At 37.5% G+C, this 27,391-nt stretch overlaps 1 protein-coding gene across 1 annotated transcript; it reads right to left on the bottom strand.

The window, feature by feature from the left end:
• Positions 1-989: 989 nt before the first annotated feature.
• Positions 990-27,391, bottom strand: eif4ebp2 (eukaryotic translation initiation factor 4E binding protein 2). Its single transcript, XM_028795525.2, has 3 exons — positions 27,078-27,391; positions 9,121-9,297; positions 990-3,872 (listed from the first exon to the last, which is right to left on the bottom strand). Exons 1-3 carry the CDS (start codon positions 27,208-27,210, stop codon positions 3,841-3,843), a joined length of 342 nt encoding a protein of 113 aa, XP_028651358.1. The 5' UTR covers positions 27,211-27,391; the 3' UTR covers positions 990-3,840.

The following is a 27,391-nucleotide window of genomic DNA, read 5'->3' as shown; positions in this document are numbered from 1 at the left end:
AAGGCAACTGAGCAGTAAATGAAAAAGCTGAAAGAAGAGAGCTACATTCCTCACTGGAGATAGGGACAAATATTCTACTTTAAATACAAGAAGATTGCACAGGCACTAAGAAAATACTCCAACATACTTTAATTTGCGTAATATTGGACTTTTTCTCACTACTTTTAATGCAAATTTATACTATTTGAGTAAAGATTTATATGTATATATTTTACTATAATTAGTAAGAAAAGTAAATTCAAGGTTTTCTTATTGCAAAATTGCGCTATTTACCACCTTAAAAATGAACTACTGACTACAAGGAAGTTTACAGGAACTGGTTTTGAACAAGACAAATACTGTAAATGAGTACACCAATAGCTTTACCCTTTGATGGTTAATGTGCCATTTTCAACAAAGGGAACTTGACCTTCTATTTCAATTTCCAAATGTAGAAACTACATGTTTCCATTTTTAATACATTTGTTTAGAGATAAAAGGAACTAAGGGATCAAGGGTCTGATAAGTAACATGAATATATATTAGCACAAATTAAATGTGAAATAACATTTATATTATTGTAAATATTGTATAAACCCTAATTATTTATTGAAAATATTTTTGTATGAAATATTCAATGTGGATAAATAAATATTATAAATATGTATGCATACTGTAATTACTGCTGTTTAAATGTCTTTCTACTCACAATAATGACACTATTACGCATAATAAATCAGCACGGTAAACTCTTCTTTGAACAATTTCTCTACCTATTTCATACTATTACATAATTATGCATTCTATTCAAAGTCAAGTTCTATAAAAATTAACATACAAAAACCAAAAGATTATACAAAAACAAATTTAGTACTGAAATACTGAAGTTTGAGAGGGTCTTTTTCATTATCAATATAAGGAATATGTTAAAACAAATGTTAAAATGTTATGGTAAATGCACAAAACACATCATAATTCACATGTATAGACAAAAACTGCAAACACGCATGTTGTTATATCCTTATTAATAAGGATGTTTATTGATTTCTTTGTAACAGTGATCACTGGCATTGGCATGACTGCAGGTACACTGTTTATTTTTCCTTACTTTCTTTTTTATACAAAGTTTTTGGAAGATAAAGAAAAAAACAAAAGAACCCCTCCCCCCACAAAAAGGGAGCTTAATTTAATGGTGGTTACACAGCATTAAAAAATGAAATCAACAACTAAAGCCAAAACTGTTCAGCTCTGTAATTGATATAGGTGCTTTAAAAAAGCAATATTTTATAATGTCACCATGTCTTCACAGGACATAACATCATACCCTCCAGCAATTAGATTATCTTTGTACTAGAAGTCCCAATTAAAAGTCTGTTCATTTATCTTTTAATCAGAAACATTAACTCACAACAAAACTGTTGTCTGTATCACGGTTTTAGGAAGGAAACAAATCTAGCTAATGAAAAAGAAAACAACCCAATTCAGAGATACAAAGGAGGTTGACCATTTCAAATACTGTGCATATCAGAATCTGAAGCACAGAAAAATGTCAAATAAAGCCAAGCAAACATAAATTTTGTTCCGTAAATAAATTAAGGTATTAATATTTGCTTAATTTAAGTGATAAGAAAAATACATACTGAAAATAGCAGCTATTTTACAGTTTTTCAGCATGCTTATTTTTAAATTTAAAGAAATTAGGTCTTTAATAGATTGAAGAAAAATGATAAGAAATGCTGTGTCTGTATACACAAGATACAGGAGAAGGCTCTTCTGAAATAGACATTTGAGGAAATCTTTCACTAGTTTTACGAGTATAAATGCATACCCTAACAAACTGGTGTTTGGTTTTCTTTACTCATTATTTGTTCATTCTAATATCACTGCAAATGCAATCTGGGAAATACATAATACATTTTTGTTCCTGGGTTTTACCAACTTAAACTAGGCCCACATTTAAATTATGTGAAATATTTTAAGACTTTTCACATACTAGGCCTGCAGACACAGCATTCCTAGTAACCATACTTTTGTTCAAATCCCAAAATAAAGCTTTTAACATAATTCAGAATGCTTACTTTCTACTTTTATATAAAATTAGCTCTTCTTAAGCATAGGAAAAACAGGCTAAGCTTTTAATTCAGTTATCTTTATAACTGTTGGGAATAAAACAGCAGCACAAACAAAATGTTTGGGTCTAAAAATTGGTGGCAAATGAACATATTAAGGCCTTAAACAGCATATTTGCCCAGTCTGACATTAAACAAAACATGCAAGAAGAATAATTTAGACCTGCCTGTTTTCTATGGAAGTTAATTAAAAACATATTTTTAAATGCTCACTGAGAATGATCTTTGAGCATTGTTGCTACACTTGCACATTGTTACATGCACACATCAGCCTGAAGTGCTTTTCTTCTGTTCATCAATTACTTCCAAATGTGCAACAAGTATATTTTTCATTTCAATAATATCATATTCTATATACAAAACAAGCAGTAAGACACTGTACATTCAAGTCAGAGACTTGAACTATAACAATTAAAGGCAGATATCTTTGATTTGCTTCAATGCCACACTCTTGAAGGTAAAGATTGTACCTTAAAACTAAACTGATCCAATGTTAAATACATTCCTAATTAATGCCAATATGTGTTAAATAATCAAGAAAAAAAGCTGATTTGTAAAATGCTTTTCACAATAAAAAAAAAAAATAATGTTTACTTCTGGGGGGAATACCCACTCCCTGAACACGATTTATATTTGAAGTATTACTGTTTTTTAAATTTGTTTCTTAACCGCTTATATTAAATTTATTAGTGCAATTTATGTATGAAGGAACACTCAATAAATAGAAAATGAGTTATGGTTTATAGAAAAAAGTGATAGATCACAGTTCAAAAAAAAGAGGACATGTTACGAATGGCTGTGCCAGGAAATTAGAAATGAAAAAGGGCTGATTTACTGGTTCTTAAATTTTCTGGGGACAGGTACATTCTAACTAATTTCAAATAAAAAAAAGCCTACTTTTCTCACAAAAAGTAAGGTTGCAGACTCAGTTTAATTGATTTTTTTTCATATTATCCATAAAACTGCAACTTCGAAATACTCAAAGTGAGCACAACCCCACAAGTGCAGCATGTGACTTAAAGACCAGAAAAACTGATAATGACAAAAAATGCCAGTAGAACTGCTAAACTGTAATATATCAACAATGTGTAGGAATTATAAATTCAAGAGGACAGAAGATTTAAGCTTCCTCACTGGCACAGCTGTTGAAACATTATTTGTAATGCAGAAACAATCTAAAATTATTTAAAAAGTACAAAAGGCAGCAAGCAATTAATTTGATTTTATCTTTGCCATGACAATAAAGAGGTACATATGAGATCTAGTTATTGCTCTCTGATGGTTTGCCTTTTTGTAACTGAATAAGAGATATTAAATCAAAGTATAAGCAAATAAAGGTGATCTATCATCTTCTGCAAAATGCTCATTTTACTTTATTTACAATGATTTATGAATATATCTCAATGTAAAGTATGCTACAGTATCTTTCCTAATCCTCAAAAAATCCCTTCTTAGTAGTCTATGGAGTTGACAACCTCATCAACCCCAATCAAAATGAACAAGGGGGGAAAAAATCTGTTGGCACAACCCAGTATGTAACCATTGGTTATGTGTTTCACTGCTGAGCTGAAAATAATACGTAATAGTTTTTCCACATTACATATTTCCTTGCTGTATTCAGTAGCCAATGAGAAGGGGCAATTAAATGGAAGATCTGTGACGATCCACAGCAGAAGCCAAGCCACTGGCACACAGGTACCACATGATGAAAGTTCTTCAATCTTATCTTCAGTTATATGTCAATTTCAAACTGAGCATCATCACCTTAAAGGAAAGGTTAAAAATAAATGACTGTTAAGTTTAAACTTTTCACTTCTTGAGACATTAACAGTAAATCCATGTTCTATGCACTACATAGGCACTGATGCAAAATATCACACAAACAATTTCAGAAGAAGTGAAATGCATAAAACAAACTGCTTCAGGCTTTCGATATAACATATTTTACTTTTAAACAGTACAGGAGACTATACAGAGGAAGAGGTTGGCAAAGAAGATTTGGGATAGTCAGAGAGATGAAGAAAGTAAACATGACTATATGAAGGTAAGGCATAAGGTGAAGAGAGGTGTCAAAGGCTAAAGAAAGGCATATGATGAGTTGTATGAGAGGTTGGTCACTAAATAGGAAGAAAAGGACCTGTACTGATTGGCTAGACAGAGGGACCGAGCTGGGAAAGATGAGCTGCAGGATAGCGTGAATAGGATAATGATGGAAACATACTCACAAGTGAGGAGTGTGTGTTGAGCAGATGGAAAGACTACTTTTGAGAGGCTGATGAATGAAGAGAGAGACAAAGAGAAGGTTGGATGATGTGGAGATAGTGAACCAGGAAGGGCAACTGATTAGCAAGGAAGAAGTAAGGACAGCTATGAAGAGGATGAAGAATGGGAAGGCCGTTTGTCCAGATGACATACCTGTGGAAGCATGGAGTTGTTTAGGAGAGATGGCAATGGAGTTTTTAACTAGATTGTTTAACTTCCTTAACGTTACATTTTTCCTTCAAAAACATTTTTAAAAAAATGCTGTATTTTTTGGCTTAAAAACTGAAATTTTTATTAAATCTCATATTTCTCCTGTAAAATGTGCAAAAACACTAAAAGTACAAAGTCAGAAGTGTAGAAAGTACTATGATACAAATAACAACAATGAATATTAATAATAGTAATACGAACAGCACATTGCACATGTGCGAGTGCCGCAAGCATTACTTTCGGATTCACTACAATCACTTTCAGTTTCACTGCCTGAAGACAGAAACGCTAAGGAGGTTAATGCAATTGGCAGTGAGACCAGCTATATTATATGGGTTGGAGACGGTGGCACTGACAAAAAGACAGGAGACAGGGCTGGAGGTAGCAGAGTTAAAGATGCTAAGATTTGCATTGGGTGTGACAAAGATGGATAGGATTAGGAATGAGTACATTAGCGGATCAGCTCAAGTTGGACGGTTGGGAGACAAAGTCAGAGAGGCGAGATTGTGCTGGTTTGGATATGTGCAGAGGAGAGATGCCGAGTATATTGGGAGAAGGATGCTAAGGATAGAGCTGCCATGCAAGAGAAAAAGAGAAAGGCCTAAGAGAAGGTTTATGGATGTGGTGACAGAGGACATGCAGGTGATGGGTGTAACAGAACAAGATGCAGAGGACAGAAAGATATGGAAGAAGATGATCCGTTGTGGCGACCCCTAATGGGAGCAGCCGGAAGAAGAAGAAGAATCATTTTTGAAAATCACGGTCATGTCGAAATAGGTAAACTGTAGATGTCCAGTACTTGAGAAATAGTAGCTAAAAGGGAGGACAAAATGAGCTAAATTTTTACAATCCAGTTTTTATTATACTGTTTGAAGATGTCTGGAAATGAAAATTGCAAAAATAAGATTAAGGCTATATTCAACAAGAGAAGGGCGATGTGGAGCTTAGTTTTAGATTGTTCCGAGTTTTAGACAATAAGGAAAGAAAAGAGCAAAGGTTTCTAAAATGCTGGAAGCAACTAACTTCTGTTGCCTCCAATATTCTTTACGTAATATATGTGGATGTGTTGCCTGGAGAGAGAGAGAGAGAGAGAGATTTTGAAGAGATTATGCCATAAAGTGGCAAAAGCTTTCATTCTTAAACATACATGGACCATGAATAAGTTGCAATACCACCCTTGTCATGCATATACTGGCACATACTGATACATAAAGTAAATTCAATTCATGTCGATTTATTTATTAAATATTACATAGCTGAATTCATATGTTCCCTTAAGCTTCCTCAATGAGTCCATCCACACAGATGAATCAGCATGAATATTCAAATTTGCCCTAAACCTTTTGGAATAGGTAATGATAGTAGTTGACAGACTGATAGAGGGGAAAAATTGGGGATAAGACTAAAGTTACCAAAATGCAGTTTGGTTTCATGACTTGTAAGGGAACAACAGATGTAATCTCTATTGTTAGGTAAATGCAAGAGAAGCATCTGGTGATGGGAAAGAAGCTACACTATGCATTCATAGTTGCCACAAGAAGTTGTGAGGTGAGCATAGAGAAAGTTAGATGTAAATGGATGGTTAGAGTGATCTAGATGTATAAGGAAACATTAATGGCGGTCAGGACACAGATGGGGATACTGAAAGTTTCGAGGTGAAGATGGGGATGCACCTGGAATCCATTCTGGGCCCATGACTTTCATAATGGTGATAAGAGATGGTGACCAGTGAAGTGCATTAAGTATTGCTACGGGAGCCCTTCTACAACTGATTACCTTGTTTTAATGGCAAAAATTGAAGCAGAATTGAATATACTGAAATTGAAAGTTTGTTTGGAAGTGAAAGGCCTCAAGGTAAATGCAGCAAAGACTAGAATGATATCCAAAGCAAGAAATGATGAATGCCAAAAAGACTTGACAAGGAGGTGATAGGTGTTGAGCCAAGGAGAAATAGGTTAATAACCTAAAATAATGCAACAAATGAATGTAAATTTTAACATAGTAACCCTAAATTCGATATATGTGTAGAAACACAGTCAATAATTAAAGTGAGAACTTTCATTATGAACTGGTTATCAACACAAGTTGATGCATATTTTAGTCAGAATTAATTTGTTTTTATTCATTCTCTAAACCAATATAATGCAGTGCCCATCAGAAGTAAAAATTACTTCAGTCACAACAAACATGGTTTCTTTAAGCCTCAGTACTTTCCTCTTCTCATCATTCCTGGGGTGAAGTACCTGGCATATCCAACCTATCATCAACCTAAATTGATATTTAGTACTTAAATGGGTCTCTGCAGGAAGGAGATGTTTTGATTTCGGTGTGCTAGGATATAATGTAAATTGTTCCTTTTGATTCAATGATTAAGACCTTTACATTTCACCTTACAAGATGTAAAGTTTTATCATTTATTTTCAAGATTTTGTATTTTAGAATATATATTTCTTGATAAATGGAAATATCACCTTTAAAAGGTGCTTAACAATCACACATTTCAGCTCCCAAGCTGCTCAACCAATGTTCCTTCAGACCAGTTGTCTGGATGTTAAGTAAAATGTCTCTCTGCTATTCTTCTTCTTGAAGGCACATTACATTCCATTCCTACTGGCAGGAGAATTTATGTATGCAGTCCTGCCTTAGACAGAGCATCTCCAACAAAGACTGCAGTATCTACAATGGCCTCAAGAATTTTACATTTTATCAAGGATGATAATTTGTGTGACCATTTATATTTCTTTACCTATATTTAAGCCAATATCCTTTGTTTTCTTCCTTGCATCAAACCTATTTACAAAAATACTTTTTTTTTTTTTTAAATTCATAACAACCTGCTCCCCTCTGTCATTAAGAATAGTTTTTCTGACCATGTTCCTTTTGCCCTGGAGTTTTGAATCTTAAAATTTGCTGTTTTATGTACATGTGCGGCCGGTACAGTGGCACAGTGGGTAGCGCTACTGCCTCGCAGTTGGGTGATCTGGGGACCTGGGTTCGCTTCCCGGGTCCTCCCTGCGTGGAGTTTGCATGTTCTCCCCGTGTCTGCGTGGGTTTCCTCCAGGCGCTCCGGTTTCCTCCCACAGTCCAAAGACATGCAGGTTAGGTGGATTGGCGATTCTACATTGGCCCTAGTGTGTGCTTGGTGTGTGGGTGTGTTTGTGTGTGTCCTGCGGTGGGTTGGCACCCTGCCCAGGATTGTTTCCTGCCTTGTGCCCTGTGTTGGCTGGGATTGGCTCCGGCAGACCCCCCGTGACCCTGTGTTCGGATTCAGCGGGTTGGAAAATGGATGGATGGATGTACATGTGCATTAAAGTTTTTTATGTATTCATGTGCATTTAAGTAAGGCAATTATGAAAGACTTAAAATGAATTTGAAATGCCAAAGTTTAATAATCCCTTACAAACAAGCTGGATAGACTTTGCAGTATGGGAAAACAGTAGTGCTAGATGGATAATAGTATATTATACCTAATCAATATTAATCATAAAAAAGTCAATTAGTGCAGAAGTCAAATTCTGTCTCTCAAAAATAAACCCTCTATTTTCTTTTTTCCAGGTATACTGTTAACGAGTTTTTCAAACAGGCACATCTCAATTATATTAATTGGTTTACACTGTCATAATTTAATGTTAATCAGGTTGAATATATGCCATGTTTTACTGTTCTTTTGACATACAGTAATTGGTGTATGCATGACTCTATATGATGTATGGCTTAATTATTTTATGGGAAACTTGTGTGAACTCTCCTAGTCAGTATTCCATAAAGAGTGCTATACACAGATAAATTAAACTACCTTCACAGAACATAAAGATTCTATATATTTTTAAATTTTTCCCTAGCTGTAAATAAAGATTTATTTGATTTGCGGTGAGTGGAGCGTGCTGGGGTCAGGTGGTGGTTACTGTTAAAAGGTGTGACATGTTCCATTACCGAAGTGTGGCAGTAGCATTTTGCTTCAGCAAAATATGCCAGTAACTATTAAGCTGAACTGACAAAGGATATCTAGGTAGCTCAACCACACTGTCTACTCATAAAAATGCTAACCAAGTTAATTCTCTGTACCATAATGACGAAGGGCATGACCTTCGAATGAACTGGTAAACAAACTGCCTACTGCATATGATATAGTAAATGTGTCTAAAGGTATATTTTCTAAAAGTACATAACAGTTTGTATTAATACTAGACAAAATGTTTCAAAAAATAGACTTGTAAATGCTAAACTTTTTGGGGTAAATGTAACACAATCAATAAATATGTATCTATCAAAATACCAGTTACTGTATATGTCCTGTTAAGTTTTGTTTTTTTTTATTTAGTGATTCAATCATAAGGCATAGCTCTGACTGTTACATTTTTAAAAACTATGTCACTGCAGTTTTCCTTAATCTTTGCATATAGCTCATGGGTTAATATTCCTACATATTAAAAGAAAGCAAATGATTGAAATAACAAACATCTTCTTGTCTTTTACTTAGAGTAAAATTGTAAAACAGACCATGAAAACAATTTTAAAAGAGAAATTAAAACCTGCTTACCCACAGATGTTTTCCCATCATGATTATTCACATTGTTTGTTTCAGCAGTCCCATTTTCAGTGCTTGCATTGGGACTTGTCACTCCAGGAATATCAGGAAGGTGGGGTGGTGGTGTCTGAGTTAGTGGGGAATTGCGACGATCCAAAAGAAATTTGCGATCATATATAATCCGGGTACCTGAATAATAAGAAGGTATAAAGTAGATTAGTATGTGCATCAAAACATTTAAAAAAGGGAACTATAAGTAATGCACAAATGGCAATTACATTATATTGGAAATAATCTATATGTTGAAAAAACAAATTCTAGTTTTGTAAATCTTCACAAGACATCTAACATTCAAACTCACTAACTATACTACTTCAGATTTAAACACTGATGAGTACTTCTATTAGTTCAATATAAGATCAGTGAAGTCACTGTGTACATCAAAGCATTCTACAGAAATAGAATAAGTGTTTGACTGGACTATCCACATGTCAGAGGCCTGGTAGAAAGAATCAAAACTAAAGAGGAGGATGCATTTAAATGTGCAGAAAAAAAATCTATAAAGGAAATCTTACACCGTTGTTGAGAATTATTTATAAAATAATCATCATTAAAGCTTTGCTAAAAACAATCATGCATCCAATTATGCTATTAAAGTACAGTAAACCCCCCCGAGTAGTCCCGGTTCAGGGTTGTAAGATTTTTTCTTAGAACCTAACTATTAATTGTTAGCGGAAAGTGCAAATATTCTCCTCAATTTTTTATGGCTTTTTTTGTGGCAATACTGTGCTGTAGAGAGAACAGGAAGCAACCACTGAGGGAAACGCAGTTTGGGATGGTGAAAGTAGCCAATCTGAGAGCGTTATTCATTTCTCCTTGCTGCTGATTGATTGCTGCCCTGTGACGCATCACCAGGGGCCTCATGCATAACGGCGTGTGTAGAATCCACATTACTAACCGAGAATGGTAAACCGGATGGACGCAGGGACATCCGGCCATGGGCCGTAGCCGCAAAAAGACGTACTGCGCAGGCGCCCCAAGAAATGAGGCGCCGCGAGAGGCGGCCGCGAACACAGAAAAAAGGAGTCAAAGAAATGAGGCGCCGCGACCACAGAAAAAAGGAGTCAGCACAGAAAAAAGGAGTGAAACGCCGGCGACGCACACAGCGCCGCACCCATGGGAAGCAACGTAAAATTAGAAATGAGGCGCCCATAGCACACAGAAAAAAGGAATCAGACGCCGGCGCTGTGTGCATGAAGCCCATGGCACACGAAATGGAACACACACAAACAAGAGAATTGAGACCCACGACACACAAAGCCCCCCTGCAGTAACTGCAATAAGAAATGAGGCGACGTGCCCCTAGAACACCAAAAAGAAAGGAGTCAGACGCAAGCGCCACATAGCACACGAAACGCTACGCACACAAAGAAGAGGATTCAGACCCACTACAAACAAACACCCCCTCCACTAACAAAGATAAAAAAGTGAGGCAACGCGCCCCTAGCACACAAAAAAAAAAGAGGTCAGACGCGAGCGCCACACAAACCAATTGGACACAAAACGGGACAGACTACGGACATAGCACACGAAACATACACAAAAAAGAGGATTCGGACCCACGACCACACTAACATAAATAAGAAATGAGACACAAAGCCCCACTAGGGTTACCACTTTTAATACAAAAAAATAAGGGACGCATACTGCAGCGGGGGCCACATCCCAGTGCCAACACTTTGCAGACTCTACTTAAAAGACCCGCCCTCCTCACTGGACAGTTAAAATGACCAATCAAACTAACGATGACATCAAGTATTACCCAATCAAAAGTAGGAAAGGAGGCATCTTCATAAAATGCGTGTGAGATGATTTGCATGAGACGCTGCTTTAAAAAAAATGATAAAAAAAATACGGGACAAAACCCGTCCCGTATTGATTCAAAACGGGACGCGCAATTTCATTCTCAAATACGGGACGATTCCGTATTTTACAGGACGGGTGGCAACCCTGCCCATTACTAAACGAACCGTCCGTATTAAACATACGTCATCTGAACACATTCAAATTAGGCAGCATAGGTCGATCTCATTATACTGATCCACTATTAACCGTTTAACCACAGAAAAGGCTCCATATTAACAGTGAGTGCGATCCTCCTTATTACTTATCCATATATCTAACGCTGCAGAACAAACAAGTAATGAATTCACGATCACAGGTACAAAACGATACGGCTCAAGTGACGGGACCAAACACACGAACCCGCATGAAAAAAAAACAATACACGTCAGCGCATACAACGCGCTTCTGAAACCCTGGAAGAAAAAATGTCTCGGCTCCAAAAACGCAAAGCTCAACTAACACATTAACAGAAACGAGCGCAGATGGACAGACACAATGAACGTACACGCATACAGCACGCGTCTCAAAGTGCTGCATCGAAACAGGCAAGGGTTCAAAACGAAACACCTCGAGTCTCAGAGATACAAAAACGGCAGCGAAGGGACAAAATAAACGCAATTCATGAAAATTCATTGGGATTACTGAATGTCATTTACAATCATTATCATTCACTTAACTTCCCTGAAGAAACAACTAGCAATACAAGTAATGAATTTACACGTTATTGTCAAAAGGGTCAAATTAGACTGCCTCCTTTACATTCATATCCTGCATATCTACAGAAGCTTCTAACTGACGAAGTACCTGAAAGCGAAAACTTTATGAACTGCATTAGATCCTACAATAGTTCATTTGCTTTTGCATCTAATGCCATCCAGTCACTTACTCAACACCATTGATAAACTTCTACAAACGTTGATAAATAATAATATTCCCTTTGGAGCAAAGGTACTTTTATTAGGGGGAGATTTTACACAGTGCTTAGCTATTGTTCCACATTCCATGCGCTCGGCTATTCTGCAGTCCACCTTAAAATACGCAGACAATTGGCATTGCTTTCAAAAGAGTTACGGAGATATTTGGAACAACAATCTCATTACACCAAATACCCCTTTTAACACAACAAACTATATTATGTCCAAAAAATATTAATGTTGATCACATTAGTAACCAGGTCATTTCATTACTTCCTGGAGTTGCACAGCTCTTTCTAAGCTCTGACAAAGTTGACTCTGATGACGACAATGACCATCTTAATTTCCCCTTAGAATATTTGAACACTATTAACCCAGCCGGATTAACACAACACAATCTTAGCCTTAAAAACGGAACAATAATCATGCTATTAAGAAACCTTAACACTAAATAGTGTTTATGCAATGCTACACGTTTAGTCGTCAACACCATGCCACACAATGTTATTGAAACAAAACTTCTTACAACATCACATACTAACAATACTGTTCTGATTCCTAGAATTAACCTTACAAGTTCTGACCTGGAATTACCTTTTACTCTTAAACGGTGACAGTTCCCCATTAAAACCAACCTTGGCCATGACCATCAACAAATCACAAGGACAAACAATACACAAAGTTAGCATCTACCTCTCTGAGCCCGTTTTTGGACATGCACAACTTTATTTGCTTCCTATATGCGTCATCTACACCTTCACACTATGCTATATCTCATTCATACATCACGCTCTTTGTAATTTCACAACACCAGGGGTTGGCAAGCGAAGCCCCCTAGTTTGCACTATAACATGACGTAAGCACAAAAGCGGAAATGTGCTTACGCACAAAAAGATCCAGATGCATAAATCTGTGCGAACACCAGCTTCCACGTTCTTCTGCTCAGTGTGAAAAGTAAAGCACGTGCACGCGCCTTCTGTCCCGCCCCGTTTCCTCCCAGAATTACACCTCCTTGAATATGCAAATCAATATAAATAGCCTTTAAGCTGTGAAAGGGCAATGGCAAAAGCACGAGGGAAAATAGAAGGATTTCAGCAAATACCATTTGGAGGCAAGGAAAAACATACTATTTGTTAGTTTAAACAGTGGTATAATATAAAGTGGTATATCGAGTGACATAGCGTGTCGGAGAAACTTGAAAGCTCAAGTTCACAAAGTTGCACAGTGCCCGAAATAAAAAAAGAAGGAGACGTGAAAAGGCGAGTCGTAGCCCACCGTCTGAGTGTCATATGAAAGCTTATTAGGGTACAGAGAAAAAAAAAAAATAGGCACACAGTGGGAAAAAAAGCACAAAATGTCAACTTTAATCTCTAAATTTCCACTTTAATCACATAGTTTATTTTGTCATTAAAGTAAAACATCATAAACTCCATCTTAAAATCGTTTATTGTACTAATTTCTCAAATCCCATCGTAACTAAAGTAGCACGTTAAATGCTTTGTTTTGTATCTTATCTTCTATATGCTGTGTGTGTTACAGCTCTCTGAATAATTAAAATACTGAGATGTATATGTGATATTTTCATGATGATAGGAGTTAAAGCATGTTATTAAACATGGGAACACGGTGGCGCAGTGATTGTTCATGTCTCATGCAAGATGCTTGCTGCGCCATGTGCGACCTTCGATCAAATACTTTATTGTAGCAGTACTGTCTCTTTCAAACGTACTAACCCCCAATTCCTGGCCTTATTTTTCTTTCTCCAAATACCCAATTGCCACACAATCAGCTCTGTAACAGACGTTAAGCCATCTGTAAGCTTAGAACGCCGATTCTTCAAAACTTTTAAGGAGCATTGAAATATCTTCATAGTACATGTTTAATTATTCTATCCATCTATCCTTCCAGCACCAGCAAGAATACAGCGCGAGGCAGGAACAATCCGTGAACGGAGCGCAAGCTCCTCACATGTTTAATTATTAACAATATAGATTATTTAAATGAAGTTAAAGTTTTATCTGTATAATACAATAAACATATTTTGCTGCATTTCATCTTAAAAATAATATCGTCATCATATGTAAATACATGCTTTATAAAGTGGCTCGGATTATGCAATATTATAACTATCGCAAGTTTACAGTGAGGTGATTGTACTTGTAAGTACAAACAGTTCTACTAGGAGCACTTGATGGACTGATTGAGTGCGTTTATAGTTCTTGGGATGAAACTGTTTCTGAACTGCAAGGTCAGTACAGGAAAGGCTCTGAAGCGTTTGCCGTATGAGAGCAGTTCAACAGACAGCACGGCTGAGGCAGCGTGTGCTAGATGCTGTTTACTGATAACTCTCTTTCTGATCAGCTGCTGTACAGCTGTGATTCCCCACTCAGATACAGTGATATAAATACACTGAGTGATGCAGTGAGAGTAATATGGAAAAAGATGATCCACTGTGGCAACCCCTAGTAGGAGCAGCTGAAAGAAGAAGAAGGTGCAGTGAGAGTAACAACGCTAAAGCAGCTATTGTATTTAGAATAGTTTGACCATTCTGTGGACCATTATATTGTTACAGGTTAATTACAATCAGATGCATAAAACCAATAAACAATATGCGGTTAATTTCAGTGTATTTATAAAGCCGTGTCAGGGATGTGGATCTAAAAAAGAAAGGGTAACCACACAGGAACAGTAGCACTGCTTTGACACTGGGTGCCGCCAGTATGCAAAACCGAGTGGAGAACTTGCGTACACCAGGGTATGAGCTACTGTGGAAATGTGCATGGCTTTACGCCAAGTTTAGGTTTTATACATCGCAATTTGAATGTGGAAACATTCTTACGCAACATTTTTGTGCGTACGCACCGTTTATACATGAGGCCCCAGGTGAGTGGGTTTACCACCGCTGAGGGAAACGCGGTTTGGGATGGTGAAAGTAGCTAATCCGAGAGCGTTATTCATTTCTCCTTGCTGCCGATTGATTTCTGCCCTGTAACGCAACTCCAGCCGAGTGTCCTCATGTTTGCCATTTTGTTATTGTATTCATTTTGTTATTCTTAAATGCACAAGATGTCGCCAAATCGCCCTGAAACCTTCTAAGGCTTATGGAACTGAGCCTAAGCGCCAGAAGAAGTTTAAAACACTCCAGGCGAAGGTTGAACTACTGGAATTGCTCCGGGAACTAAAAAGTTATGCTGCAGTAGCACGCCACTATGGCATTAATGAAAGCACCACATGCTACATAAAGAAGAACGAAGCAGCGATCTGGAGTACCGTATCTGTAAGTTACTGTGATAGTGCCGAAAAGGTAACGGCCGTAAGGAATAAAAATATCGTCAGGATGGAATCTGCCTTGGCATTGTGGATTACCGACAGCAGGAAGAAGAACATCCCCTTGGACGGTAACATCATCCATGAGAAAGCATGGAAATTGTACCAGCAGTTCACTACAAGAGACAATGTAGCAAGTTCTCATCACAATGTTCCTGAAACCTATAAAGAAAAGCCAGCACGAAACCCCTCCAGAAGAAGACCCATCCAAAGATACGATTCCTCCTGAAGTGCCTGAAGAAGAGGCGCCACCCGAGAAGTTTTAAATCCTCTGCATCTTACTGCACAGCTACTTCATCATCATTCATTATTGGTGAGTACCCATACATTTTACTGTATTTTAATCAAATGAAATGATTATGTATTTACTCTACTTATAACAAAGAAAACGACAGCACATACCAAAGAAAACACGCTTGCATAAATTACAGTACGTACAGTGGTAACATTGGTATTTTACATTCTAGCACCGTGGGAGACATAGCAGTACAGTACTGTACAGTAGACGGGGTTACCTTTACATTGTTTTTAGGTAATGTATTAATGTATTAAGCTGAGTTTGCAACGAAATTAAAGTGCTTTGGGGGCATACTGTATTTAGGGTTTAAACTATAAAAATAGGCATTTAAAAGGCATTTTTTAACCATATCCAAAAGTCGCGGTTTATCACAATTCGCAGGTGTTCTAGGAACGTAACCCCCACGAATTTTGGGGGTGCACAGTAAATCATTTTTACTATCCTTAACTTTTAATTTAACCTTAAAATCAAGAAAGATAGTCAAAGATTAAATAGACAGTAAACTCCACCTCTCAATTAGACCATATAGCACTCTGCACTGTAGGGAATTATCTTAGTTGGAAGGGCTCCTCAAAACAGTGCATTTAAACTGCCATGCTAGGGTGGAATATAACAGTGCAGCAAATTCAGTCAAAATATGCTACTGTGACCGATGTTTGAAATGTTTATAGGTTAATGGTTATGGCATTTCTAGATTTTGGAAATACTATGCTATGTGAAATGCCAAACAAGGTCATCTTGAGATATAAATGTACACAGATGAACTAGAAAAACAATATTAGAGGAGAAGGTCAGGCACAGTATCTATTATATAGCAAAGAATTTTCTGGAATATTCTGAGCATGGGAAAGGCACTATATAAATAAAATGTATTATTATTTTTAGTTACAGAGACAGATAAGAATGGCTGTACGCAGAATTTAGCATTTAATGAACATGTTTTTGTATATTAAATTAGAATAATATGATAAGGCAGCCAGGTACTGCTCACCCACAATGTTTTAACACAAAAGACATCAAAACTCCCAGCTTTTGAAACTTCTCTCCAAACCAAGACATCTAGAGATGACTGGACGGTCAAGACCTCTGCCACAGACAAATGTGTCTGGTTCCTGTTGCACCAAACAGCATTACAGTGATCCCTCGCTATATCGTGCTTCGTCTTTCGCGACTTCACTCCATCGCGGATTTTAAATGTAAGCATATGTGAATATATATCGCGGATTTTTCACTGCTTCGCGGATGTCTGTGGTCTACAGTACATATGCTTCCTCAGTTGATTTGCCCATTTGAATTCAAACAAGGGACGCATTTGAATTCAAACAAGGGACGCTATTGGCGGATGGCTGAGAAGCTACCCAATCAGAGCATGCGGTTAAGCTCCTGGGTGCTGTGCTAACTCTCGAGCGTCTCGCGACCATTCTACGAATGGCAAAAGATCTCCAGACATCTAGCAAAAGATCTCCAGACATCAGTTGAAGAATGGGATCCGCAAATGATTCATTCTTTGCAATTTAAAAATGCTCTTGACGGCACCACGTTAAGTGTATAGGAACCTCTTTACACAAATGAAAAAGCAGCAACAGCCCATCACGATGTTCCTTACACGCAAAACACTGCCTAGTATGCCTTCAGTGGAAGAAGACGACGGCGGTGCTACACAGTCGCCTGAAGAGGCTCCTTTAGAACAGCTGTGACAGTGCAGTAAATGTCATCGTTATCTGACAAGTTGGTGAGTACCCAAAACTATTTTTCTACGTACTTAGTACATGTATGTACGTTTATTGTAACTGTGCACACATTTTATACAATTTTTTCCTTGCATTGTTGGTATTTATTGCCGGTGGCCTGTCTATCGTAATGGCTGTAACAAATGTGATATCGGAGACGCTCTACAGTATCTTTAAAATAACATTTTGGTTTTATGTACAGCATTTACATGTTATAGATTTTTCACGTATTTTTATATTACCTACTCAATTACAATATGTTTAAAACTGTATTACGTATTAAATAAAACTCCTCAATGATATACGATACATATGTTTGTGAGTAGTATATAAACTGTGTTTACATACATAATTTCAACGAATCTTACCTAATAACTAAGAGAATATAAAGGGTTTATGCTGTATAACTGTACGGGGAATATTTATAAACCATGTGGGAGAGTTTATAAGGACTTAAAATATATAAAAAATAACCATATAAACATATGGTTTCTACTTCGCAGATTTTCTTATTTCGCGAGTGGCTCTGGAGGAGGGATTACTGTATTAAAGAATAAGTTAAATATTTTTCAAGTCCAAGTTATTTATTCACAGAAATATGCCACACACAAGTCCTGTTACTGCCAATAGGGATCCTACTCCATTGGGCCCTTGAGCAAGGTCCTTGACCTGAAAATTGCTCTCCCCTCAGGGATTAATATAGTACATTAAATAAAAAAAAAATAAAAAAATTAATTTGCCACAAAATAGTTGTGACTTGAGAAGAAATCATTGACCATAAAAATATAATGCACGCATTTAGAGATTATTATAAATCCTTATATTCTATTGAGTTCAAAGAAGACAACACACAATCTAATGCATTTCTGGATACATTACAGACACCACAAATATATGCTTTAAGTGCTGAGGAACTGGGTAAACCTCTGAAGCTAACAGAATTACTAGATGCTATAAAGTCACTTCAAACGGGAAATCAGCAGGCCCTGATGGTTACTCTGTAGAATTTTATAAGACATTCTGCACTCAGCTAGCTCCCCTCTTATTGGCAACATTTACAGAAGCTAGAGACAACCAAATACTACCTCAAACATTTTGTCAAGTATTAATCACTGTCTTTCCTAAACAAAATAAGGACTTGTTACAATGTGCATCATACAGACCAATTTCACTCCTGAATAATGATGTTAAAATACTCTCAAAAATTCTAGCTAGAAGGATGGAGAAAGTGCTGCCCTCGGTAATATCACAGGATCAAACTGGATTTATTAAAGGCCAACACCTATCTTCCAATCTCCGACGCTTGTTTAATGTTATATTTTCACCAGCAAAATCAAACACCCCAGAGATATTACTATCGTTAGACGCAGAAAAAGCATTTGATATGATTGAATGGAACTACCTTTTCACTGCATTGGATAAATTTGGGTTTGGCCCGAATATTTGTGCATGGATCAAACTGCTGTATACCAATCCAGAAGCTTCAGTTTGTATTAACAACATTTGCTCAGACTACTTTAAGCTAGAACGTGGTACCAGACAAGGATGTCCCTTGTCACCACTGCTGTTTGCAATCGCCACTGAACCACTGGCGGTTCACTGTCAAAATTCTTATCAGATAAAGGGGATTATCAGAGAAGGACTGGAACAGAAAATTTCTCTATATGTACATGATATGGTTTTATATATATCAGACCCAGAAAACACTGTGCCTGTAGATCTAACAGCACTAACAGAATTTCAAAAGATATCCAGTCTCAGAATTAATCTGAATAAAAGTATACTCTTTCCAGTGAATTCACAAGCATATAATATTAGATTGGACACCCTACCTTTTACCATACCAGATGAGTTTAAATACCTAGGGGTAAATATCACAAATAAACAAAAAGCTCTTTATCAACAAAATTTTGCCATCTGTATGGAAAAAATTAAGCAAGACTTGCATAGATGGTCAACCCTTCATCTCACTCTAGCCGGAAGAATTAACGTTGTTAAGATGAATATCCTTCCTAAACTTCTTTTTTTATTTCAAAACATTCCAATATATATCAATAAATCATTTTTAAGCAATTAGATTCAACAATAACCTCATTCATTTGGAACTCAAAACACCCACGTATCCGAAGAGCGACTCTACAAAGACCTCAGGCAGAAGCTGGCATGGCTTTACCTAATTTTCAGTTTTATTACTGGGCAGCAAAAGATACAAGCCATAAAAACCTGGACACAAAAAAATTAACATACACAGGCTTGGCTCGCAATAGAAGTAAAATCCTGTAGTACTTCTTTATACTCCCTGCTCTGCGCTCCAATAAATGCAAGTTATCGCAAATATACTAATAACCCAATTGTGCTTTACTCACTCACAATATGGAACCAACTTAGAAAGCATTTTAAGATGGAAAACCTTTTATCCGCGGCACCTCTGCAAGAGAACCACCTCTTTCAACCCTCGCAAACATATCCAGTTTTTAATACCTGGAAAAGTTTTGGGAATAAAATGCTCAGAGATCTATATATAGACAACATATTTGCATCTTTTGAACAATTATGTTCCAAATTCAACCTCCCAGCTACACATTTCTTTCACTATCTTCAAATTAGAAATTTTGTTAAACAGAAACTGCCCGATTTTCCTCACCTCGTACCCTCCACCATGCTGGAAAAAATACTGCTCAATTTTGAGGAATTAAACACCATTTCCACATTATATAAAATCTTATTAGAGTCCCTACCTTTCAAAGATCCAAGAGGACATTGGGAAGAAGATCTCTTAATCAATATATCAGAAAAGGAATGGAAGGTAGCAAAGCAGACAATTCACTCGAGCTCCACATGCGCAAAGCATAGAATTATTCAACTAAAAATTATATATCGAGCTTATCTGTCTTGCTTAAAACTGTCCAAAATGTTTCCAGGGCAAGATCCAACCTGCGAATGCTGCAGCCAAGCTCCTGCCTCACTGGGTCACATGTTTTGGGCCTGCACCAAACTAACATCATTTTGGACCAAAATTTTTAAGTGCCTTTCAGACAGCCTTGGGGTCACAATCCCTCCTAACCCATTAACAGCTGTGTTCGGTGTTCTTCCAGACGGACTTGAAGTGAAGAAGGACAAGCAAACGGTGATTGCACTCACTACCATTTTGGCACGCACACTTATTTTGTTAAACTGGAAGAATCCTAACTCTCCTATGATAAGTCAGTGGGAAACCGATGTTTTATATTATTTGAAATTGGAAAAAATCTAATTCTCAGTTAGAGGATCTGTACAGAATTTTTTCAAAACCTGGCAGGATCTAATCAATATTATTTTAGAATAAGAGAAATAACTATTACCGCATTTATTTTCCTTCTCCATTTTTTATTTACCTATATATATTTCTTCCTTTCTTTTGTTTATTGTTGCCTTATTAAAAAGCCCTAAGCAATTCTCCTTTGGCTAAGCTCTCCTTCTCAGGGATGGGGTTTGATTTGTCTTCAATTTTTTTTTTGTTATAAATTGATCTATTTGTATGGAATGATTACAATAAAATTAATAAATAAAATGAAAAAAAAAAAAATAGTTGTGACGCATTTAAAAAATATGCCCATGCTCACAGTTTAAAATGGGTTTCAAAATTCACATCTTGGCATAACATTTAGTAATTTTAATAATATAAGATAGAGGAACCAAGCTCCTGAGGGTATATCAATACTTGATTACAATTTTGGTTTGAATAACAGACATACTCAACAGGTTTTTTGAGTTTTGTTTACGAGTTTGGACTTCTGTGCCTTCAGCTCCATTTTAAAATGCAAGAACAGACTTGGTATTTTTTAGTTTATTTATTTTTATATAAGTACACTTATGCACTTGTATCATCATTAAAAGTCAAGCTATTTATCTCTAATGTTGAAATGTTTTGTCCTCCACCACCTGTTCTGAGGTAGTGTTAAGCAGGGAGACAAAATAACCTGTTTTCCAGAGTGCACCCCACAAATTCCAGGGACACAAAGAAAAAAGGTTGAAAAGCTTTAATGTCCATGAGCAACATCTTCTGAATACTCACTGTAGTAGACCATGCATGATAAAAAAGACAAAATTAGCTATGTGTTTAGCATTTACAGTATAAACTGGGTCTGTTGGGCTAAAGTAACCTTCAGTGGTTGTGCAAACAGTAAAGTACAAAGACAGAAAACAGTATACTGTACATGTTTTTTATTCCCTCAACTTATTCAAGTACTATGTGGAAATTACCATTAAGCATTTATTTGTTGTAATTTACCATATCATAATTTCAATCCAGTACTTCACAGTTATGACTACAGATCTTGCAACTCCTAAAACATTTTTAAGAATTCATCTGTTTAAATGATGCCTCGTGACTTCAAAGCAAGTAGGGAAGGATGGAAACAGTTTAAATTCTGAGTGTTAGCAGCTCTACATTATCAGCAAGTTATGTGGTATCTATCAGAACACTCTGTGGCTTTCATTAAAACAGATATCCACTGTCTATTACAGTGAAGGTTTCCAAATAACAGGGCTTCAACATCAGCTACCAAAGAGGGTTACCAGATCACATGGATTATTTTCAGTAGACCATACAGTATATACAAAGTAATGTTTAATACTTGGTGGCTTTACTTGGAAAATAACCATCTTGATTTACTTTAAAATTAAAACGAAAGAACTGACATTTTCTTCCTTACTATTATTCTCAGCAGAGTGTGAAAGTTCACATATCCATTCTGGTGAATGTCACTTTCTGTGTACTTTGTGTTGTAGATTTAATTTTAAATGGATAAACTTGCCATTTTTAACCATCCGTCTACACTTACAAAGCCATAACGACAAAGTTTTCAAAAAGTCTGCAAATTTCTTAAAAATCAAAAACTTTAATATATCACTCATGTAAGTGTTCAGTCTCTTAATTCAGTACTTTGTACAAATCCCTTTATCATCCAATATAGCTTTGAGTCGTCTTGGGTAAATCTCTGTAAGCTTTGCAAACATGGACTTGGGAAGTTTATCTTGGTCATCCTGGCAGATCCTCTCAAACTCTGTTTGGCTGCACACTGGAAGCGTCTGTAAACTGCCATCTTCAAGTCTCTCCAAAGACATTCTATGGGGTTTAAAAAGTCTGAGTTTTGGCTGGGCCACTCAAGGACAGTCAGTGACTTGTGGGCACGGTGTGAGTTCACACGCAGTAAGGAGCGGGATTTCTTCAAGGACCTGTCTGAATTTGGATGCACAATGACCCTTTAATTCTGACCAGTCTCCTTGTCCATGCTGCCAAGAAGCCCCCCCATAGCATGATTCAGCCACCTCCATGCTTCACTTTTGGGATGGCATTAGGCCAAAGAGTTCAATTTTTGTCTTATCAGAGCAGAGAATCCCTCCAAACCCCCTTGCTCTCAGAGTTCTCCAAATGCTGTATGGTAAACTTTAGGAGGGCTATCATATGTTTATATTTAAAAGTTGCTTCCATATAGCCACTCTATCATAAACACATAATAGAGTGCTGCCGAGATAATCCTCCTTCCAGCAGTTGCCCACATCTCAGCAGATAACTTCAGAAGCTCTGTTACAATTACCATGAGATCTTGGTCACCTCCATCACCAGCTACTCTTGCAGTAACTCGGTTTGGCCAACTCTAGGACGGTCCCTGGTGGCTACATACCTCTTCTATTTCATAACTACTGAGGCCACTGTGTTCCTGGGAACACTCAAATTTTTAGAAATGGGTTTATATCTTTGGCCTGGATCTATGCCTCACCACAATTTTATTCTAGAGGTCTATAGAGAGCTCCATTGACCTAATGGCTTGGTTTTGGTTGTGACATGCAGTGTGAATTGTGTGACCTTACTAATTAACAGTGTGTCTTTCTAAATGTTGCACAATGAATTTAGTTTGCCACAGCTGGACTCTAACCAAGTTCTGGATACACATCAAGGAGAATTAAAGAGATTGGGATATACAGTGCATCCGGAAAGTATTCACAGCGCATCACTTTTTCCACATTTTGTTATGTTACAGCCTTATTCCAAAATGGATTAAATTCATTTTTTTTCCCTCAGAATTCTACACACAACACCCCATAATGACAACGTGAAAAAAGTTTACTTGAGGTTTTTGCAAATGTATTAAAAATAAAAAAACTGAGAAATCACAGCCTTTGCCATGAAGCTCAAAATTGAGCTCAGGTGCATCCTGTTTCCCCTGATTATCCTCGTGATGTTTCTGCAGCTTAAGTGGAGTCCACCTGTGGTAAATTCAGTTGATTGGACATGATTTGGAAAGGCACACACCTGTCTATATAAGTTCCCACAGTTGACAATTCATGTCAGAGCACAAACCAGGCATGAAGTCAAAGGAATGGTCTGTAGACCTCCGAGACAGGATTGTCTCGAGGTACAAATCTGGGGAAGGTTACAGAAAAATTTCTGCTGCTTTGAAGGTCCCAACGAGCACAGTGGCCTCCATCATCCGTAAGTGGAAGAAGTTTGAAACCACCAAGACTCTTCCTAGAGCTGGCCGGCCATCTAAACTGAGCGATCGGGGGAGAAGGGCCTTAGTCAGGGTGGTGACCAAGAACCCGATGGTCACTCTGTCAGAGCTCCAGAGGTCCTCTATGGAGAGAGGAGAACCTTCCAGAAGGACAACCATCTCTGCAGCAATCCACCAATCAGGCATGTATGGTAGAGTGGCCAGACGAAAGCCACTCCTTAGTAAAAGGCACATGGCAGCCCGCCTGGAGTTTGCCAAAAGGCACCTGAAGGACTGTCAGACCATGAGAAAGAAAATTCTCTGGTCTGATGAGACAAAGATTGAACTCTTTGGTGTGAATGCCAGGCGTCACGTTTGGAGGAAACCAGGCACCGCTCATCACCAGGCCAATACCATCCCTACAGTGAAGCATGGTGGTGGCAGCATCATGCTGTGGGGATGTTTTTCAGCGGCAGGGACTGGGAGACTAGTCAGGATAAAGGGAAAGATGACTGCAGCAATGTACAGAGACATCCTGGATGAAAACCTGCTCCAGAGCACTCTTGACCTCAGACTGCGGCGACGGTTCATCTTTCAGCAGGACAACGACCCTAAGCACACAGCCAAGATATCAAAGGAGTGGCTTCAGGACAACTCTGTGAATGTCCTTGAGTGGCCCAGCCAGAGCCCAGACTTGAATCCGATTGAACATCTCTGGAGAGATCTTAAAATGGCTGTGCACCGATGCTTCCCATCCAACTTGATAAGAGCTTGAGAGGTGCTGCAAAGAGGAATGGGCGAAACTGGCCAAGGATATGTGTGCCAAGCTTGTGGCACCATATTCAAAAAGACTTGAGGCTGTAATTGCTGCCAAAGGTGCATCGACAAAGTATTGAGCAAAGGCTGTGAATACTTATGTACATGTGATTTCTCAGTTTTTTTATTTTTAATAAATTTGCAAAAACCTCAAGTAAACTTTTTTTCACGTTGTCATTATGGGTAGTTATGTGTAGAATTCTGAGGAAAAAAATGAATTTAATCCATTTTGGAATAAGGCTGTAACATAACAAAATGTGGAAAAAGTGATGCGCTGTGAATACTTTCCGGATGCACTGTACTTGGCCACAATTTTTGAGTGCCACAGCACAAGAGCTGAATAAATGAGAAATTTCAATTTTTGATTTTAATGAACTTGCAAACATTTCTGAATACATATCTTCACTATGTCATTATTGGCCAAGTATAAATTGATGGAGAGAAATGGCAAATGTACCCATTTAAAACTACATTTACAACATGAAAAATTGTGCAGAAAGTTTGAATACTTTCCTAATCCACTGTAAATTATGTTTTTGCTTATTTTATATTTATGTTTAGTTTATAACAGTTAAATGCCATCTTAAATCTTTGATCCAAGCCATATGTGAATAAAAATGTGCATTTTAAAAAGACTAAGTACCATCTCATTTGCCCTGTAAACAGGAAGGATAAAGTCAGAACCACTTGCTGCAAAACCAGAGAGAAATTGGAGCATCCAGTCTGGGAGGAAATCAAATAAGTATAATTTGGTGATTAACAATGTCAAGATTACAGAGGCAGATTACAGAAAGCCCCCAAACAAGTGAATCACTAATCGCTGCAGAAGGCTCCCGGCAAAGTAAATCCCTTTCTGGAAATAAACACCCAAGATTAGGTTATCCATAGTTTCACCAGTACAGGGAAGCCTTGAATCACAACATTAATGAATGCCCTACTGTTTATTGGCAGGTAAAAATAATACAGTTAATGGACAGCTGATCTGTTCAAACCATTCAGGAGCACATATGCTACAAGAAAGGCTAAATTAACGATTCATTTTCAAAAAATACAGTTAAAAGAAAAGCAAATGCAAACACACAAATGCAGTCCATATTAAATGCAAAATTATTATAGTCACAAGGTCGTTTTGTGTGGCAGCTAAAAATATTTATTCTACAACTACATTTTTGTATTCCTGACGTAGACTGAAAGACTCCTCTTAATTACAACTAAAATTTGTTAATTATGGGACTGCTGTAATTGGTAAAAAATACAATGCCAACTACAGCAACTGCCATTTAAGTGAACAAAAAAGAAAATAGCCAAAGATATATCAAAATGTGTTTGGTATTGCAATCTCTGTTGTAAAAATAAATAGGCAGGCTTTTCCAGCTACAACACAGAATACAACACCATTACACCAGTATAACCATAAACCATTACCCAACCCTAAGATCCAGACCTACACACACAACATATAAATTATAACATAACAAAATATAAGCAATTTCTATTATGCCAGTGGGTCTATTATAACTACTTGGTATGACTGTAAGGCTTAAAGATGGCTGCATTATACAGTCTGATGGCAGACAAACAGAGCATCAGCAGCAGTGCCACCAAGTAAGCAGTGGTGGAATAAACTGGTAACAAAGTATGCTTTAGGGCAAACAGATCATGGTAAGGAGGGGCAACATCCTGCCTTTCAGTGTTAGTCTTGCAATGCAGTTGGCATTCCAGATTAGCATATTCAGCCACTTGACATCCACTGAACTGAACGTATAAAAATCCACAATGTATATATGACTGAATCTGGACAACCTAGATCCTTAGGTTTCCAGAACCAAGGTAATCTGTAGGTATGTCGTTTTGCATGTTAAAGCATGTTTCAATGTATTATGAAAATTATAAGTCACTAAATGCATACCACTACCGTGAAATACAATGAAAAATATTTACGTGTGACACATGATTTGAAAAGTTTTTTTAACAGATCGCCCAAAATTTAGCAGTTGGAAAAAATAGATCACATTGTGAAAATGGCAGTACTTTTGAAGTGGAAGATTTTACCAATCAATTTTGAAGTGGAAGATTTTACCAATCAATTTGCAGCTGCGTAAATCGGTTTTATAGAGGGTGTTTCACGGGTCTGTCACCAAGCTAAAGAATATTATGCAACAGAGAAGGGGGAAGTAAGTGAGGAAAAAACAATTTACTCTTTCAAATTAACTGTTATGATGCGAAATAAACAGTTGAGAAAAGAGGCGTCAATGACAAACGTGTTTGCTAATATCACATTCGTTAAAAAAAAGCTGCTGTCAGACTGCAACTTTACTGTTTTGGACAGCTCGTAATTTCAGGCGTGCACCTAGAGCTCCAATACAAAGTAAGGGGCGGAGCTACTCGGCATTGTTTCGGATTTAAGCCACATAAAACACAATAATTAAAACGACTTCGTCAGCGCAACGAAACAGATGCGACTACAAATATACAAATAGATATATGGGCTCCGCGGTCTTGTTACCTCCAGGAGTGGTGGAAAATAAAGTGCCCCCAGGTGTGGTGCAACAGTCATGAGGTAGCTGCGTTGCGTCGTTCACCAGCACCATCCTGGTCGGTATGGCCCGGCTTTCACTGTGCTGACGACCGGCGGACATTTCACCTGAACTTGCTGCTCGTAAGCTTTGAAAAAGCAAAGGCGAAGGGGAGGGCTTTGAAATTCCCAACTCCGAGATCCTTCTCTCCTTTCGCTCGCAGCACAGCTTTCCTACTTTTCTCTCTCCGTCTTGTCCTCCAGCCGTCAGCACGGTCCCCGCCCTCGGCCAGGAAACACAACAC

The sequence above is a fragment of the Erpetoichthys calabaricus genome, chromosome 2 (genome assembly GCF_900747795.2).
Source record: "Erpetoichthys calabaricus chromosome 2, fErpCal1.3, whole genome shotgun sequence".
In the NCBI taxonomy this organism is placed as follows: domain Eukaryota; kingdom Metazoa; phylum Chordata; class Cladistia; order Polypteriformes; family Polypteridae; genus Erpetoichthys; species Erpetoichthys calabaricus.
This window is presented reverse-complemented; position numbering and strand designations above follow the sequence as displayed.

Bases quoted from the DNA above. Each gene is read 5' to 3' on its own strand.
- eif4ebp2 (XM_028795525.2), bottom strand. From the start codon at position 27,210: ATGTCCGCCGGTCGTCAGCACAGTGAAAGCCGGGCCATACCGACCAGG. The intron at 9,298-27,077 runs GTAACAAGACCG...CTTATTATTCAG, and splicing joins ATTTTCCACCACTCCTGGAG to GTACCCGGATTATATATGAT. The intron at 3,873-9,120 runs GTAAGCAGGTTT...CTTTCCTTTAAG, and splicing joins TGATGGGAAAACATCTGTGG to GTGATGATGCTCAGTTTGAA.